Source organism: Desmodus rotundus, chromosome 2 (genome assembly GCF_022682495.2).
Source record: "Desmodus rotundus isolate HL8 chromosome 2, HLdesRot8A.1, whole genome shotgun sequence".
NCBI lineage: Eukaryota > Metazoa > Chordata > Mammalia > Chiroptera > Phyllostomidae > Desmodus > Desmodus rotundus.
The window spans coordinates 55,071,065-55,086,435 of NC_071388.1; the positions used below are offsets into that span (position 1 = coordinate 55,071,065).

General features: G+C 37.8%; 2 protein-coding genes across 2 annotated transcripts in view; one reads left to right on the forward strand and one right to left on the reverse strand.

Annotated features, from left to right (window-relative positions):
* The first annotated feature begins 1,561 nt into the window (after window positions 1-1,561).
* On the forward strand, window positions 1,562-2,450 carry LOC112300942 (heterogeneous nuclear ribonucleoprotein A1-like). The gene has a single exon (XM_024556280.3). It carries the CDS (start codon window positions 1,599-1,601, stop codon window positions 2,367-2,369), a length of 771 nt encoding a protein of 256 aa, XP_024412048.2. The 5' UTR covers window positions 1,562-1,598; the 3' UTR covers window positions 2,370-2,450.
* A 1,270-nt stretch (window positions 2,451-3,720) lies between these two features.
* The window catches only part of LOC112300941 (phospholipid scramblase 1-like), a 42,264-nt gene continuing 30,613 nt past the window's right edge, over window positions 3,721-15,371 (reverse strand). Inside the window, exons 6-8 of the mRNA XM_045192021.2 lie at window positions 8,428-8,589; window positions 6,049-6,074; window positions 3,721-3,802 (exon numbers count right to left, since the gene is read on the reverse strand). Coding sequence (XP_045047956.2) covers window positions 3,721-3,802; window positions 6,049-6,074; window positions 8,428-8,589 — 270 coding nt within the window. The remainder of the gene's footprint in view (window positions 3,803-6,048; window positions 6,075-8,427; window positions 8,590-15,371) is intronic.

Here is a 15,371-nt window from a genome sequence, read left to right on the forward strand (position 1 = left end):
TAGAACAGAAACAGAATTAAAGAAATGCAGATCACATGGAGGATTATCAGCAGGGAGGGGTGGAGAGTGGGGGAAAAGGTACAGGAAATAAGAAGCATGAATGGTAGGTACAAAACAGACAGGAGGAGTTTAAGCATAGTATGGGAAATGGAGAAGCCTAAGAACTTGTATGTACGACCAATGGACATGAACTAAGCAGGGGGAGGGGAATACAGTGGGAGTGCAGGGCAGAGAGGGATAAAAAGGAGGAAAAAAATGGGACAACTGTAATAGCATAGCCAATAAAATATACTTAAAAGTTTGTATATTGGCCCTTTGAAAGGAATGAAAATTATGTGAGCTTCTCTTTTGCAAGAGTTGACTGTCTTGTATCTTGTCCATTTTGAGCTCTGGTTTCCACATTTTTCTGGTTAGATAGTATTATGTTTTACCAGTATAATAAAATGTATTCACCTGTCAAACCTTACCTATAGAGAGCATGACAGTCTTGGACACTTGTAAATTGCCTTGAACCATGTAAGGGACTTGAGCATATTTTACATTGACAGAAGAAATATGGACATTCAACAAACAAAAATATACTCAGTCTCACTAGAAATCTTATAAATTGCAAATTAAAACAACAATGAGATTCTCTATTAAAAATGTCAATTGACAAAACCTGACAATATCAAGATGCGGTGGTATGTAAAACAATAGCAATGCACATACACTACTGTTGAAACAGTGAATTGGTATAACCAATTGGTAGAGCAATGCTACAATCTGTCATGACAATGAAGGGGTTCATACCCTTAAAACTTGAAATTCTAATAATAGCAATAGCCCCAGAGAGCCTCTTCTTATGCATAGAAGGAAACACGGACAGAAATATTTACTGCAAGATGTATTATAAAGAGAAGTTAGTGAATTAATAAGGGCTATCCAGGAAATCAGAATAAGGGAGAGGAACAAGGGGAGGGAGAGGGGAAAAGGGTAAGTTTTTAAGGAATTGGCTCACATGACTGTGGAAGCTGGCAAGCCCAAAATCTGCAGGGTGTGCTGACAGATTGGAAGCTCAGGGAAGAGACGATACTGCAGTCTGAGTCTGAGGTCAGTATGTTGGAAGAACTCTCTCTTCTTTGAGGGAAGCCGATACTTTTTATTAAGACCTTCAACTGATAGGATGAGGCCCACCAACATTATGGAAAATAATTTGCTTTCTGAAAGTCTACTGGTTTAAGTGTTAATCTCATCTAAAAAATACCTTCAAAGAGTCATGTAGAATAATGTTTGACCAAATATGTCAGTACTTTTGCCTAGCCAAGTTAACATAAAATTAACCATTATAATTGGCAAGAACAAAATATTCATTAAAGTTAAACAGGTAAACATATTTTATTATACTGGTAAAATACAATACTATCTAACCAGAAAAATGTGGAAACTAGAGCTCAAAATGGACAAGGTACAAACAAAATTTTGAATAAAGCAATCTAATTGCAGAAGAAGTATATAGTATAATGCCACTTATATCCTATTAAACATATGAAAAGTGCCTTTCTGCCAGTGGATGCCGCTGAGTAAGCGTCGTTGAAGTTCTCTCTTCTGCAGTTATCATGTCTAAGTCAGAGTCTCCCAAAGAGCCAGAACAGCTACAGAATCTCTTTATCAGAGGTTTGAGCTTTGAGACAACAGATGAGAGTCTGAGGAGCCATGCTGAGCAATGGGGAATGCTCACAGACTGTGTGGTGATGAGAGACCCAAACACCAAGCACTCCAGAGGCTTTGGTGTCACATACGCCACTGTGGAGGAGGTGGATGCCGCCATGAATGCAAGGCCACACGAGGTGGCTGGAAGAGTTGTGGAACCAAAGAGGGCTGTCTCAAGAGATGATTCTCAAAGACCAGGTGCCCACTTAACTGTGAAAAAGATTTTTGTGGGTGGTGTTAAAGAAGACACTGAAGAACATCACCTAAGAGATTATTTTGAACAGTATGGGGAAATTGAAGTGATTGAAATCATGACTGACCGAGGCAGTGACAAAAAGAGAGGCTTCGCTTTTGTAACCTTTGATGACCATGACTCTATAGATAAGATTGTCATTCAGAAATACCATACTGTAAATGGCCACAACTGTGAAGTGAGGAAAGCCCTATCTAAGCAAGAGATGGCTAGTGCTTCATCCAGCCAAAGAGGTCGAAGTAGTTCTGGAAACTTTGGACATGGTCATGGAGGTGGTTTTGGTGGGAATGACAACTTTGGTCGTGGAGGAAACTTCAGTGGTCGAGGTGGCTTTGGTGGTAGCCATGGTGGTGGTGGATATGGTGGTAGTGGGGATGGCTATAATGGATTTGGTAATGATGGAAGCAACTTTGGAGGTGGCTGAAGCTACAATGATTTTGGCAATTACAACAATCAGTCTTCAAATTTTGGACCCATGAAAGGAGGAAACATTGGAGGCAGAAGCTCTGGCCCCTGTGGTGGTGGAGGCCAATACTTTGCCAAACCACGAAACAAGGTGGCTGTGGCGGTTCCAGCAGCAGCAGCAGCAGCAGCTATGGGAGCGGCAGAAGGTGTCAATTACTGCTGGGAAACAAGCCTTAGCAGGAGAGGAGAGCCAGAGAAGTGACAGGGAAGTTACAGGTTACAACAGATTTGTGAACTCAGCCAGGCACAGTGGTGGCAGGGCCTAGCTGCTACAAAGAAGACGTGTTTCAGACAATACTCATGTGAATGGGCAAAAAACCCTCGAGGACTGTATTTGTGACTAATTGTATAACAGGTTATTTTAGTTTCTGTTCTGTGGAAAGTGTAAAGCATTCCAACAAAGGGTTTTTAATGTAGTTTTTTTTTTCTTTTTGCACCCATGCTGTTGATTGCTAAATGTAATAGTCTGATCATGACGCTGAATAAATGTGTCTTTAAAAAAAAAACATATGAAAGGTAATACTATATATTATATTGTTTATGGATATATACAAATATATATAGAGAGAGAATGATAAGAGGGAAAAACAAAGAGACAGATAATCTAAAATATTTCATTCATAAAATACCTGTAAAAATATTATTCACTATATAGAAAAATATTTGATAAAATAACTTATACCAATTATACATTGTTTCTTAAATAAAGCTTTTGGTTTTATTAATATTCCATATATAATCACCAAGTTTATGGGTGTTTTCAGTCAGTTGAATGTCTAGGGTGGGGCATGGAAGGTGGTTCTGTTTAAGTTTATATAAGGACCAGTCTTCTCAATACATTTTCAAATTAGCTGAACACAACTCAGTTATTCCTGAAAACATTCCTAGGTGAGTGGGAGATTGAGTTCCTGTTATAGGAAGAATAATGGCCCTGAAAAGATGTACATATTACTGAAAGTTTTGTTACATAGCAACAGTGAATTAAGTTGTGGATGGAAATAAAGTTACTAATCAAGTAACCATAAAATGAGAACATTATTCTGGATTATTCAGGTGAGCACAATGTAAACCCAAGGGTCCTTTAAATGTGGGAGAGGAAAGCGGAAGAATAGGGTCAGAGGTAATGTTACAATGGAAGCATTTGCTGCTTTTGAAGATAAAAAGAGGCAGTTATTCAAGGAATAATGGTTCTCTTTAAAGACAGAAAAAGCAAGGAAAAGGATTCTGCCCTGGTGCCTCCAGAAAGAATAAAAACATTCCAATGCCTTGATGTTAACCTGGTGTACTATTTTCTCAGAGATCTGGAAGTCTTAGTTCAAGGGGCCAGTGTGGTTGGCTCCTGGTAAGAGCTCTTTTCTCGACTTGTAGAGGCCACTTTTTTGTTGCTGTGTTCTCACAAGGCCTATCCCTAGTGCATGGACACAGAAAAGGAGAATTGTGAGCAAAGTCTCTTTTAATGAGGACACTAATTTTATCAGATTAGGGGCCCATCCTTTTATCTTCATGGAACCTTCATTACTTCCTTAGAGATCTCGTCTTTAAACATAGTCACACTGGTATTAAGGATTCAACATACAAACGTTGAGGGGACATAAACATTCAATCCACAACACCCATTAAGACCCATTTTAGACTTTTGGCTGCCAGAACCATAGAAAAATAAATTCGTGTTGTTTGAAACCACTAAGTTTGTGGTGGTTTGTTATAGCAGCAATAAGAAACTAATACAGATTTTGGTTTCTGGAAGTATGGTGCTACTGTAACAAGCACCTAAACATGCAGAAGTAGTGTTGGGATTTGGAAGTAGAAACTGAAAAAATTGAGGAGCTTGATTTAGAAAAAGCTAAGATTGCCTTAAATAGACTATTCATTGAAATATGGATTTTAATGATTGTTGGTCAGTGCTCAGAAGTACTCAGAAGGATATGTATTATCTTAGAGTATATTTGCATCATTGTGAACAGATGGATGGTAGAAATATGGATTTAAGGCATTGAAGGGGAGAACTCAGATAAAAATGAAGAACATGTTATGGGAAAATAGAGGAAAGGGGATTTTTTTATAATATATAATGTCAGAAAGCTTAGTTGAATTGTGTGTTGCAAAACTGTATATTTACTATTTTGTTGTTTATATATTAATAAGTATCTTATAGGGAGAAATAAATTGCCTTTCATGGGCAAGCTGGCTTCAAGCATCTGTTTTCCAAATCTAGTTGGCTTCCAACATGGGTAAATTTATAGGCTATCCCTTGGCACAATTAAGCAACTTTATTCTACATAAAATTAAGGGTAGATTGAAGTTTAACTTGCATACTTAGTATAGGGACAAATAAGCTCACAAGTCTATGGCCAATTGACTGTTGGGTATCATCTTATGGCCTATTCTGCTTATAAATCCAGAACTTCTAGTTCAAACCCTGTATTGTTCAGTTAACATTATTTCATCTGGTCTCATGCTACAAATTTTGCCACCTTCTTTCATGACTTACGATATTTGGAGGCCGTGAAGCTAAGAAGGGAACTCAAGGCCTCAGGACCCAGATGGTATTCTACCCAGCTCTGAAATGAGAATTGTTCTCCAGTCTGGCATTTTATATAGAGACATCCTCTCTCTCCCGAGAAGGGAATCAGTCTTCATCTGTGGGTTCAGAATAATTTGTATATGTCATTTAAAGCCGCAATACAGAAATATAATTTAGCTTAAGTTTTGCCTGTTGGAGGGAGCCACTTCTCTCATTTTAAAACCAATGATCATTACTAACACTAAAGTATTTTTCATTTTCTGCTTTGGTTTCCTGCAGGAAACTTCTCAAGTGCCTTGATGAGGTTAAAATATTTAATCCTCACCTTGACCTAATAAAGTAGACACTGTTATGCCCCCTTGACAGCTGAGGAAATGAAGATATAAGTGGTGATACAGCTTGGATGAGAAAAGGTCTGTGGCAGGAATGTTAGCCTAAGAAATTTAGTTAGCTAAGGCATAGTAGGTGATGGGCAGGGACAGGGACAGGGACAGGAGCTGCGCGGGTCTCATGCAAAACTGTTTTTGAATTACAGTCTAATTTTTTTCCATTTTTATATCCAAAATAGACAATGTAACTATAAGAAAAAATTATACTTTATTAAATCTAGCCATAATTTACTTCCTTTGTAACAACTAGTGTTATTCTGCAAATACTGTATATTCATAGTTAAATATTAACATAATTTCAGTCTCCTTTATAATTATGTTCAATTAATAGTTAACTAATATGCATTTTACCAGGCAAAAGTAAAATTTGTCTTTGTTTTATATTCAGATATTTTCACTATATTTAATTTCTCCTAAAGGTAAAATGTTCGATATAATTTCTCCCAAATACACAATGAACATTCAGAGAAAATGTGTAAAAATACTTATAAGCAATGATACAGAAAATAAGCTATATAATTTGAAGGTGAAATCATATACCTGGACTACGAGGCATCACAGTAATTTAAACATGGTATAATTATTTTTAAGAAGCACACTGGTTGTCCTTTTAGACAGTCCCAGTCACTTCACTGTCCCAAGCACGGACACTTCAAATCTTGCGACATTCATTAATACACTAACACAGCTTTGCTTTCAGGAATGTATGCAGTATTTTAGGACACAAATTATTTTCAAAAAACATGAAATCCTAGATAAAAACAAAGAAACATAGAAATGAGTTTTCAGCAGCAAAACAGACAATTCTCTAATATAGAAGTTCTAAAGGTTCTGAGGAAAACAGTAATATACCTGTTAAACAAGAAAATTTTAACTGTAATGAGTAAATCTGGGAAGAGTTTATAGCTATATAAACTCCACCTTCAGCTTTCCATTTTTGAGCAATTAAATCCTATAATTCTATTTATTTGTTGACATCTGCATGAATTTAATTATCATCTGGTAATTTCAATATATTTTGCCTTTTCTAGTCTCCTAGAAATCTTCCTCTTTCAATATATCTTACTCAACTTTTTTCGTCCCTCTCTAGTAATAGAACTTTTTCTGTGACTAAAGTTCCGACTAAAGTTCCAACTAAAATTTTAAAAAATTTATAAGAATGCCAGCTTTTCTAAGAGGTAGAATTTTTTTTTTTGGTGTTGGTTTCATTTGTCTTCCAACTTTGTCCACTATATCCCCAGCTTGTTTCGTTTCGTCAGTGTGTATACAGACCTCTACCCCTATGACTTCAACCACATCCTATGGCATATGTCTCTCACAGCAATCATTTTCCTTACACCATCAACAGAAAATAATTTATCCTTATTGTAATGACCAGCAAATGCACTGTTGCAATTTTACCTCTCAAATTCACTCCTCACATAGACACCAGGATTTATCTTTCTAAAATTTTGATTTATAACTATTATAGTTAGACCTAGTTTAAAATCAACATTAAATGAACCATTCTCAATTAATTACAATTCTCTATGAAAAGTTGCTTGATCTTTTCTCCCCCTCACCAAAGGATATGTTTATTGATTTTTAGAGAGAGAAGAAGTGGGGGCAGAGAGAGAAAGAGAGAGAGAAAGGCATTGATCAGTTGTTTCCCATACGCATCCCGTTGGAGATTGAACTCACAACCTAGTATGTTCCCTGAATGGGGATCAAAGCTGAAACTTTTTGATGTACTGGACAACACTCCATCTGAGCCACCCAATCAGGGCAAAAGTTGCCTGATCTTTGAAGATCCTTTAGCTGAAGCCCTTAGTCATTTACTAATGAGCCAAACATCACCCCAGCCCCATTTCCCATTGATCTAAACACTTTAGGGTACCCTCTCTTCCCTAGAGACACCATATATTTCACATTACCCTGTCTTTAGAGAGAGAAAAAGGGGAGAGAGAGAGAAACATCCATGTGAGAGAGAAACATCGATGGGTTGCCTTTTACTTGCCTGGACCAAGGATCAAACCTGGGAATGCACCATGACTAGGTATGGGTCCCGCGACCCTTCGGTCTATGGGATAACGACAGTACAAGGAACTGAGCTACACTGACCAGGGCAAACAGCCAATGTTTAAATTACCCTAATAAATGGATTAAAATGAATCAATATCCAAACATGGCCAACAAAGTATTATGTTGATAGTTTGTCCCTTTTTCATTTTATTTTTATCTTTTTATTTTCCTTATATTTATTTACTGAAATAACTATTCTTTTCTGTACACTCTCTCACTTTTTGCTTATTTTAAAATTTTCTCCCTCAGGTCAACATTTGTGTTCCAAACCTTGCTTGCACACTGGTATCATCTGGGAGTGATCTAAACAGTTTGCAGGCTTGGTCCCATCTCCAGAAATTTTGATTCGATATCTGGGTGCAGTCTTGACACAGGAAGTTTGAAAAGATACCCAAGGTGTTTCTACTGTGCAATTAAGGTTGAGAACTGTTGCTTCTTCCCAGGAGTCCTTGACTTTGGCTGCATATTGAATCTTGGGGAGCTTCACAAACTTCTGAGTTAGTTGCATCACGGTATGATTTAGTACGTGGGGTTTTTGAAATCTCCCCAAGCGATTTAATGGAAGACAAGTTCAGAATCACTGTCTATCCTACGTGTTTCCTTTCAGCTGCCAGTTCCGTCTGCTGGCTTGACTGGATGCACACTCTTACTGCAGTTCCCACTGCTGCAGTAGAAGGGTTAACTGAATAAACGAATCAGGATGAAATCTCCCTGTTTCACTGAGTTGTACTCCATGTAAGCTCATATTTGAAGTCTTACCCAAAGCACCTGTTTCAATTTTAAATAGAAGCCCAAAGACCAGGGTCTCTCTGTAACACAGAAGGTCCTTTTACTGCCATGTGAAACTAAACAGAATTTCCCAAGAAACTGGTCCCCTGTGAATCCAGACTATCAGGAGAAAGTGGAATTTCAGAGAGAGGATTAAATGGGACCCCTTGAATAAAACCTATAAATTTAAGCAGGTCACTTAAAAATGTATAATTTACTGAATCTTCACAGAATGACACTAGAGAAATACCGAAGATTAGCAAGAATAGACTCACAATGAGGAAACACGCGCCAATCATGACAGCTTTCATTTTCACGTCAAGGTCTAAGGGGAAATGAATATCAAAACTACTGAAATCTGTAAATGCCTCTCTCACAAAGCCAGTCCACTGCTTGGAAATCTTGCCAATCACATTTTCTTCATCAATAGATTTAATCTAAATTGAAAAAAAATAAGAGTCTTAGGAAGTAATAAAGAATTATTAATTCTTATAAATAGTTAAGAGTTCTAGAAAATAATACATCTATTGTACTTTCAAAGTTGGAACACAATGAAAGAAATACACTATTAAACTTATGTGCGATACAAATACATAACTATGAACATTATATCTCTCATTAGGTGCATATAAATTCCTGTACTTGTTTATAGGTACATAAAAAAAATTATTTCTTTGCTACAGAGAAATATATGAAAACAGTTTCATGGAAATATTTAACATTTTTTACATAGAGAGATGGTAATGAACCATTTGAACTGATCTAAAGCAAAATTTAAGCATGAAAAGGTACAAACACAAAATGTTTCTTTGATGGAATTTCTACAAGCCATCAGAAGGCTAGCAAACTAAACCCCATGCGACACATCTGTTTTAAGACCAGCACAGAGAGTTTACATGGGCTGATGGGACGGACATTAACGCTCACTGTCAGTAGGCAGCCAGCACTGCTAAGGGCCCGGGAAACAGGGCTGGCAGTTTTGAGTGAAGGCAAGTTTCCAATAAGTAACCTGATGGTATATGCCCGTGGTCCGGGGTTGGGGTATGGCTGGACAACAGAGCGTGGGGGACAACAAAGAGAGGGGTGTGTGTGAAAAAGCTCTGAAGTAAAATTTTTCTAATTTCACAATTCTGCCTGAGGAAAGTGCAGGGCCATCGTAAAGAGCTGACAAGATGGTAGCTGGACAAATGCACCTCACCCAGTGGGCATGTGGGGCTGTAGGTAGCCACACTCACCATGGCGTGTACATGTAGGGTTGTGTCAACACCAGGAAGAGAAGTGTCTTTTTTAAATGTACACAAGGTAACACATGTGCCAGCAACACCCTGTGAAGCCCTAGCTCAGGTAGAGAGCTGCTACATAAATGAGGGGAAATTAAAAACTGTTCACTCCTTTTATTCCTTTGTGGGAGGTAAGTTATTAACAAACCTGAAATAAACTTTTCATCTGAAAACTGAGGTAGCATGGATTACTGTTCATCAATAGTCATTCACCCCTCCCACTGTAGGCCCAGTATGCTTCCCTGTACATTGATAATTAGGGTGGTCCACATGACTAGTTTGACCAATGGAAGGTTAGTATACATGAGCAGAGACCTTAAACGTGGCTAAGTGGTTTGGCCTGGCTCTTGCTCTCCAGTGATCAGCCACTAGAAAATCATGATCCAGGTAGTTGTTCCTGCTGCAGCTCTAGAATGAGCACACCTGGAGCAGGTCTGGGGCCACCCTCTAGCCTAAATCAGAGCCACCTGGCTGAGCCTATGACTATCCACTGAGAAACAGCTGACCTGCAGACCCATGCGCATGAGAGCAAATGCCTGTTGTTTAAGCTATTGAACTCTAGAGGTTTTATGTCATGTAATACTATTGTGAGAAAACAGACTAACACAAATTTCGAACCCTTTAGTGTTTTATCTGCTAACAGCTGTCATTTAAGTATTCGTATCTTGTAGAGTAATCTTATTTTATTTTTGAAATTTATTTTTAATTTAGAATATTTTGAAATGTACAATACAGAAGATAACTTTGCAAAAAAATACCACACTAGATTTAACTGTTATTAATATTTCTCCTTTTTTATTCTTGCTATAAAGCAAGAAATTTTAAACTTTACAAATATTCAAGCAAAAAGTAAAAAACAGTTCTTTTAAAGGAAAGAATCAGAAATGTGAATAATGAAAACTAAAATGTTATCAGGACTAGGTAATTTTTAGCTAAATTTTAGATAACCTTTTAAAAACAGAAAATCCTTATAATAAAGTTATTTACACATAAACATAATAAATTGGTATTTGTGACACCATAAGAAATATATCTTTAGTTTTTTCATTGGTTTCTTACATAGAGATCTAAAAGTCTTGTACCTTTTTAAATGATAAAAATTATAGGAGAGACTTTTAAAAAAATAATACTTGGTGTTTGTCTCAGGTTTCTGGCACACAGATCCTAAAAACCTAGTTCCTCCTGAGTGATAAATCTTTTGTAAGGTGATGAAATGACTGTTAGCTATGGCCCCCTGACAGCTTCAGGATGGCGACTGTTCACCAGAAAGTCCAAGCATGTTAGAGACTTGGCACTTTGACCCCTTTCCCGACCTCTGCGGAGGAGACAAGGGCTAGCATTTGACCTGATCAACAATGGCCAACGATTCAATCATTCGTGCCTGTGCAGTGAAGCCTCTATAAGAACTCTAGGTAATGGGGATTGGAGTGTTTCCTGATTGCTGAATGCATCTATATTCTGGGAGCATGGTAAGCCCTAACTACACAGGACAGAAGCTCCTGAACTCAGGACCCTTCCAGACCTCACCCTATGTATTTCTTCATCTTGCTGTTTATCTGTATCCTTACAATATCCTTTAGAAATCCTGTAAACATGAATAAAGTTGTTTCTGATCCTTATGATCCATTCTAGCGAATTACTGAATCTGAAGACAGGGTCATGAGCACCCCAGATTTATGGCAGGCAGTCAGAAGGACGAGATGTCTAGGACTTGTGATTAGCATCTGAAGTGGGGCAGTCAGTGGGATTGAGCCCATAACCTGTGGGGTCTGCATCAACTCCGAGCAGTTCCCGTTAGAATTGAATTGCGTTGTACTACAAGCAGTTGGTGTACAGGAAGAATTGTTTGGTATGGGAACCAGCCCCCCTCCATACACTTTGTGTCAGCAATGTGGATACCATTATGGTATATTATATTTGAATTAATTTATAAATACATTAAGTTTAATACCAGTAGTAAAGATAATATAAAATGAAAACTATAGATTCACCTATAATACAAATATAATGGAAAAAGAAACAAATAGAACACTAGCACTATACCTAGGTAAGTATCAAAAGAATATACTGTGATAAAATACAAATCACTAGAAAATCAATATAATTTAAAACATGCTCATATCAATGGCTACCAAAAGGATATTTTATTTACTAATTAAACATTTATGTAACATCTAGTATATGCATGACATACAAAGACTTTATGATTGATAGGTTTTTAATGCTTATAAAAATTTGCAGAATACATGCTATTATTATATGCAATTTTCACAAGGAAAAAAAATGAAGCAAAGAAAGGGTAAGTACTACATCCAACATTACACAGATAAGAAATTGTGGAGATAGGTTTCCAGTCCAGGCATTCTATCTCCAAAGTCTGTACTCTCAACCATTATATTCTTTTTTTTTTTTTTTTTAATTTTCTTCTTCTTTTTTGATTTAATCTTTATTGTATTTTTTTCAATTACCATTTAACCCCCTAATAACCCTTTCCCCCTAGCAATCCTTTTTAAAGGTTAAGTATCAATTCTGAGTAAAAATCTCAGCTGGGAGTTAGCAATTAATGGTTACTGGGCCAAATCTGCCTGATTTCCATTTTTTTTTCAAATAAAGTTTTATTAGCACAAAAATATAATCATTCATTTATGTATTGCCTGGGACTACTTTCATGCTACAACTGTAGAATTGAGTCACTGTGACAATGACCATATGTCCTGTAAAACCTTAAATATTTTCTGTATGGCCCTCTTACAACTAAAGGTGTGATGATTCTTGTTCTAGGAAAAGTAGGAACAGAAAATGACATGAAAAACTAAAAAAACTTCCTAAATTATGAAATATTTGAATAGTAATATTTTTCTAAATTATGAAATATTTGTTACTCTTTTAATTGAGATCATCAAGTTGGTAGGTATTCCCAGTATTGTCATCATCATTATAATTTTTGTTGTTTAGGCTGGAAAAAAAATGAACCATTTAGTATATAAACACAAAAGAGCTACCATAATCTCATTTGCACCTAGATTTTATACCTAGAGAAACCATGTAAATGAAGCATAAGCACCTACATTTAATACTGGATTAATGTCATATGACCAGATAAAAGGTAAAGAGAAATAAATGGATTTTCTCAGTATTGGTAATAAGCACCCCAAAATATAAATATTCCTCCTTATTGGTAATAATGGCTATAAATTACTTACTACATATTGTTTTTTCATTCATCAGTGGACATTTGGATTGTTTCTGCTTTTTGTTCCGTTACATGCTGTTTGTTCTTGGATTAGTTCCTAGAGAGTTGTGTAACTTTTGTTTTTTTTCTTTTTTTAAAAAAATATTTTTTTGATTATGCTAACACAGTTGTCCCATTCCCCACCCCCCCTTTATTTCTCTCTGAACTGCAATCCCCAGCCACCAGCAATCCCCCACCCCTTAGTTCAAGTCCATGGGTCATACATATAAGTTCTTTGGCTTCTCCATTTCCTAGTATTCTTAACTTCACCCTATTTTGTACCTACCACTTACGCTTCTTATTCCCTGTACCTTTTCCCCCTTTCTCCGCCCCCAACGCTGATAACCCTCCATATGATCTGCATTTCTGTAATTCTGTTCCTGTTCTAGTTGTTTGCTTAGTTTGTTTTGTTTTTTGTGTTTTTTAGACTCACTTGTTGAGACTTATGAGTTTGTTGTCATTTTACTGTTCATATTTTTGATCATCTTCTTTTTCTTAGATAAGTCCCTTTGACATTTCATATGATTAGGGCTTGGTAATGATTAACTCCTTTAACTTGACCTTATCTGGGGAGCACTTTATCTGCCTTTCCATTCTAAATGAAAGCTTTACTGGATAGAGTAATCTTGAATATAGGTCCTTGCCTTTCAAGACTTCAAATACTTCTTTCCAGCCCATTCTTTCCTGCAAGGTTTCTTTTGGGAAATCAGCTGATAGTCTTATGGGAACTCCTTTGTAGGTAACTCTCTCCTGTTCTCTTGCTGCTTTTAAGATTCTCTCCTCTTTAATCTTGGGTAATTTAATTATGATGTGCCTTGGTGTGTGCTTTCTTGGGACCAAATTTTTTGGGACTCTTTGAGCTCCCTGGACTTCCTAGAAGTCTATTTCCTTTGCCAGATTGGGAAAGTTTTCTTTTGTTATGTTTTCAAATAACTTTTCAATTTCTTGTGCTTCCACTTCTCCTTCTGGCATCCCTTTGATTCGGATGTTGGGATGTTTAAAGTTGTCCCAGAGGTTCCTAAGCCTTTCCTCATGTTTTTGAATTCTTGTTTCTTCATTCTGTTCTGGTTGAATGTTTATTTCTTCCTTCTGCTCCAAATCATTGATTTCAGTCCCGGTTTCCTTCCCTTCACTGTCGATCCCCTGTAATTTCTCTTCATTTCATTTTGCATAGCCTTCAGTTTTTCCTCTATTTTGCAACCATTCTCAACCATTTCTGTGAGCATCCTGATTACCAGTGTTTTGAACTCTGCATCTTATATGTTTGCTATATCTTCATTGCTTAGTTCTATTTTTGGAGCTTTGATCTGTTCTTTCATTTGGGTCATATTCTTATTTTGTCTCAGCACAGCTTTTACCTTGTAAGGGATGGACCCTTAGGTATTCGCTAGGGAGGGGCAACCCATGTTGTTGTGTTGTGGTGCTGTATGTGGGGGAGGGGTCAGAGAGGGAACAGAGACGCTTGCTCAGCTCTCCGCCAGCTTTCAGTCACTTCCCCTGCTACCCACAAGCAAATTGGGTCCTTCTGGTACTGATTCCTGGGTGGATGGTTTTGTGTACATTCTAGGACCTGTGGGTTTCCCCAGCGAACTCTCCTGTGAGGCTGGGATTTTCTTCTGCTGCTGCAACACCCACAGGTTTTTACCTCCAGAGGTTTTGAGGCTTTATTTCCCTAGGCTATAACCCTGGGTTTCACAGTCTGTTTTGCTCCCCAGTTGTTCTTCCCAGTTTATCCTCACGCAAATGTGGGACTGCCCCACCCACCAGCTGCCGCCTCACCTGCCTGGCCCTCCAGCCACTACTTTGCTGAGTGTCCTCTCAGCCCTGTTTACCCGTCTCTGTCCCTCTTACCAGACTGAATGAATGTTTTTTTAACTCCTTGATTATCTCGGACTTCCATAGAGTTTGATTTTCTGGCAGTTCTGGTTATTTTTTGTTTTTAAATTTGTTGTTCTCCTTTTGGTTGTGCGACGAGGCAAAGTGTATCTACCTACGCTTCCATCTTGGCCAGAAGTTCAGTTATGTAATATGCTCATGTAAAGATAGTTTTGTTTTTTTTTCCTGTAGAAATAGAGGGTGCCCTTGGTGATTAATCTCCTTCTAGTGTGTTTTGTAACAGGGTGCAGCCAAGGTGGGCCCCAAATAGGGATTTTTAATGGGGCCCAGAACTCAGTGTCCAGGGAATATTAGAAAAGTATATATAGAATGTCCTCCCCCTGCCAAGTCTGAGCTGGGGGATGGGATACATGGAGAAGGGCCATTGCTGGGATGGTTGTTTAACATCTTTATAACCTTTAACTGGTTTCATAGATATGTTAAATAGCTGTGGCTGTGCTTTGAGCCAGGGGGATGGGATCGACTTCAACCCCTGATGTAACTGGGAGGCAACTCCCCCTGGTTACAGAGTCTGCATAAGAGCTTGGAGATGATTGGCTCCACACCACAGGGCCATACCTGCCCAGACTTACTATGGCAGCCCAGTAAAGCTGGAAAAATATGGGAATGCTGGCAGCTGTGGCCAGTTGTGGGAGGAGTAGGAAATGGTGCCGCAGAGGAAGATTGGCTCTGTGATTTAAACCCAGGCACAGCAACCATGTAGTGTCTTTTTGGGACCATGCGGCATCGGCAGAGAAGAACCACAGACTTCTATTTCTTTTTCTGAGATACGGTACCCCGGACTGGAAAGAGCGGGAAGGAAAGGCTGTGT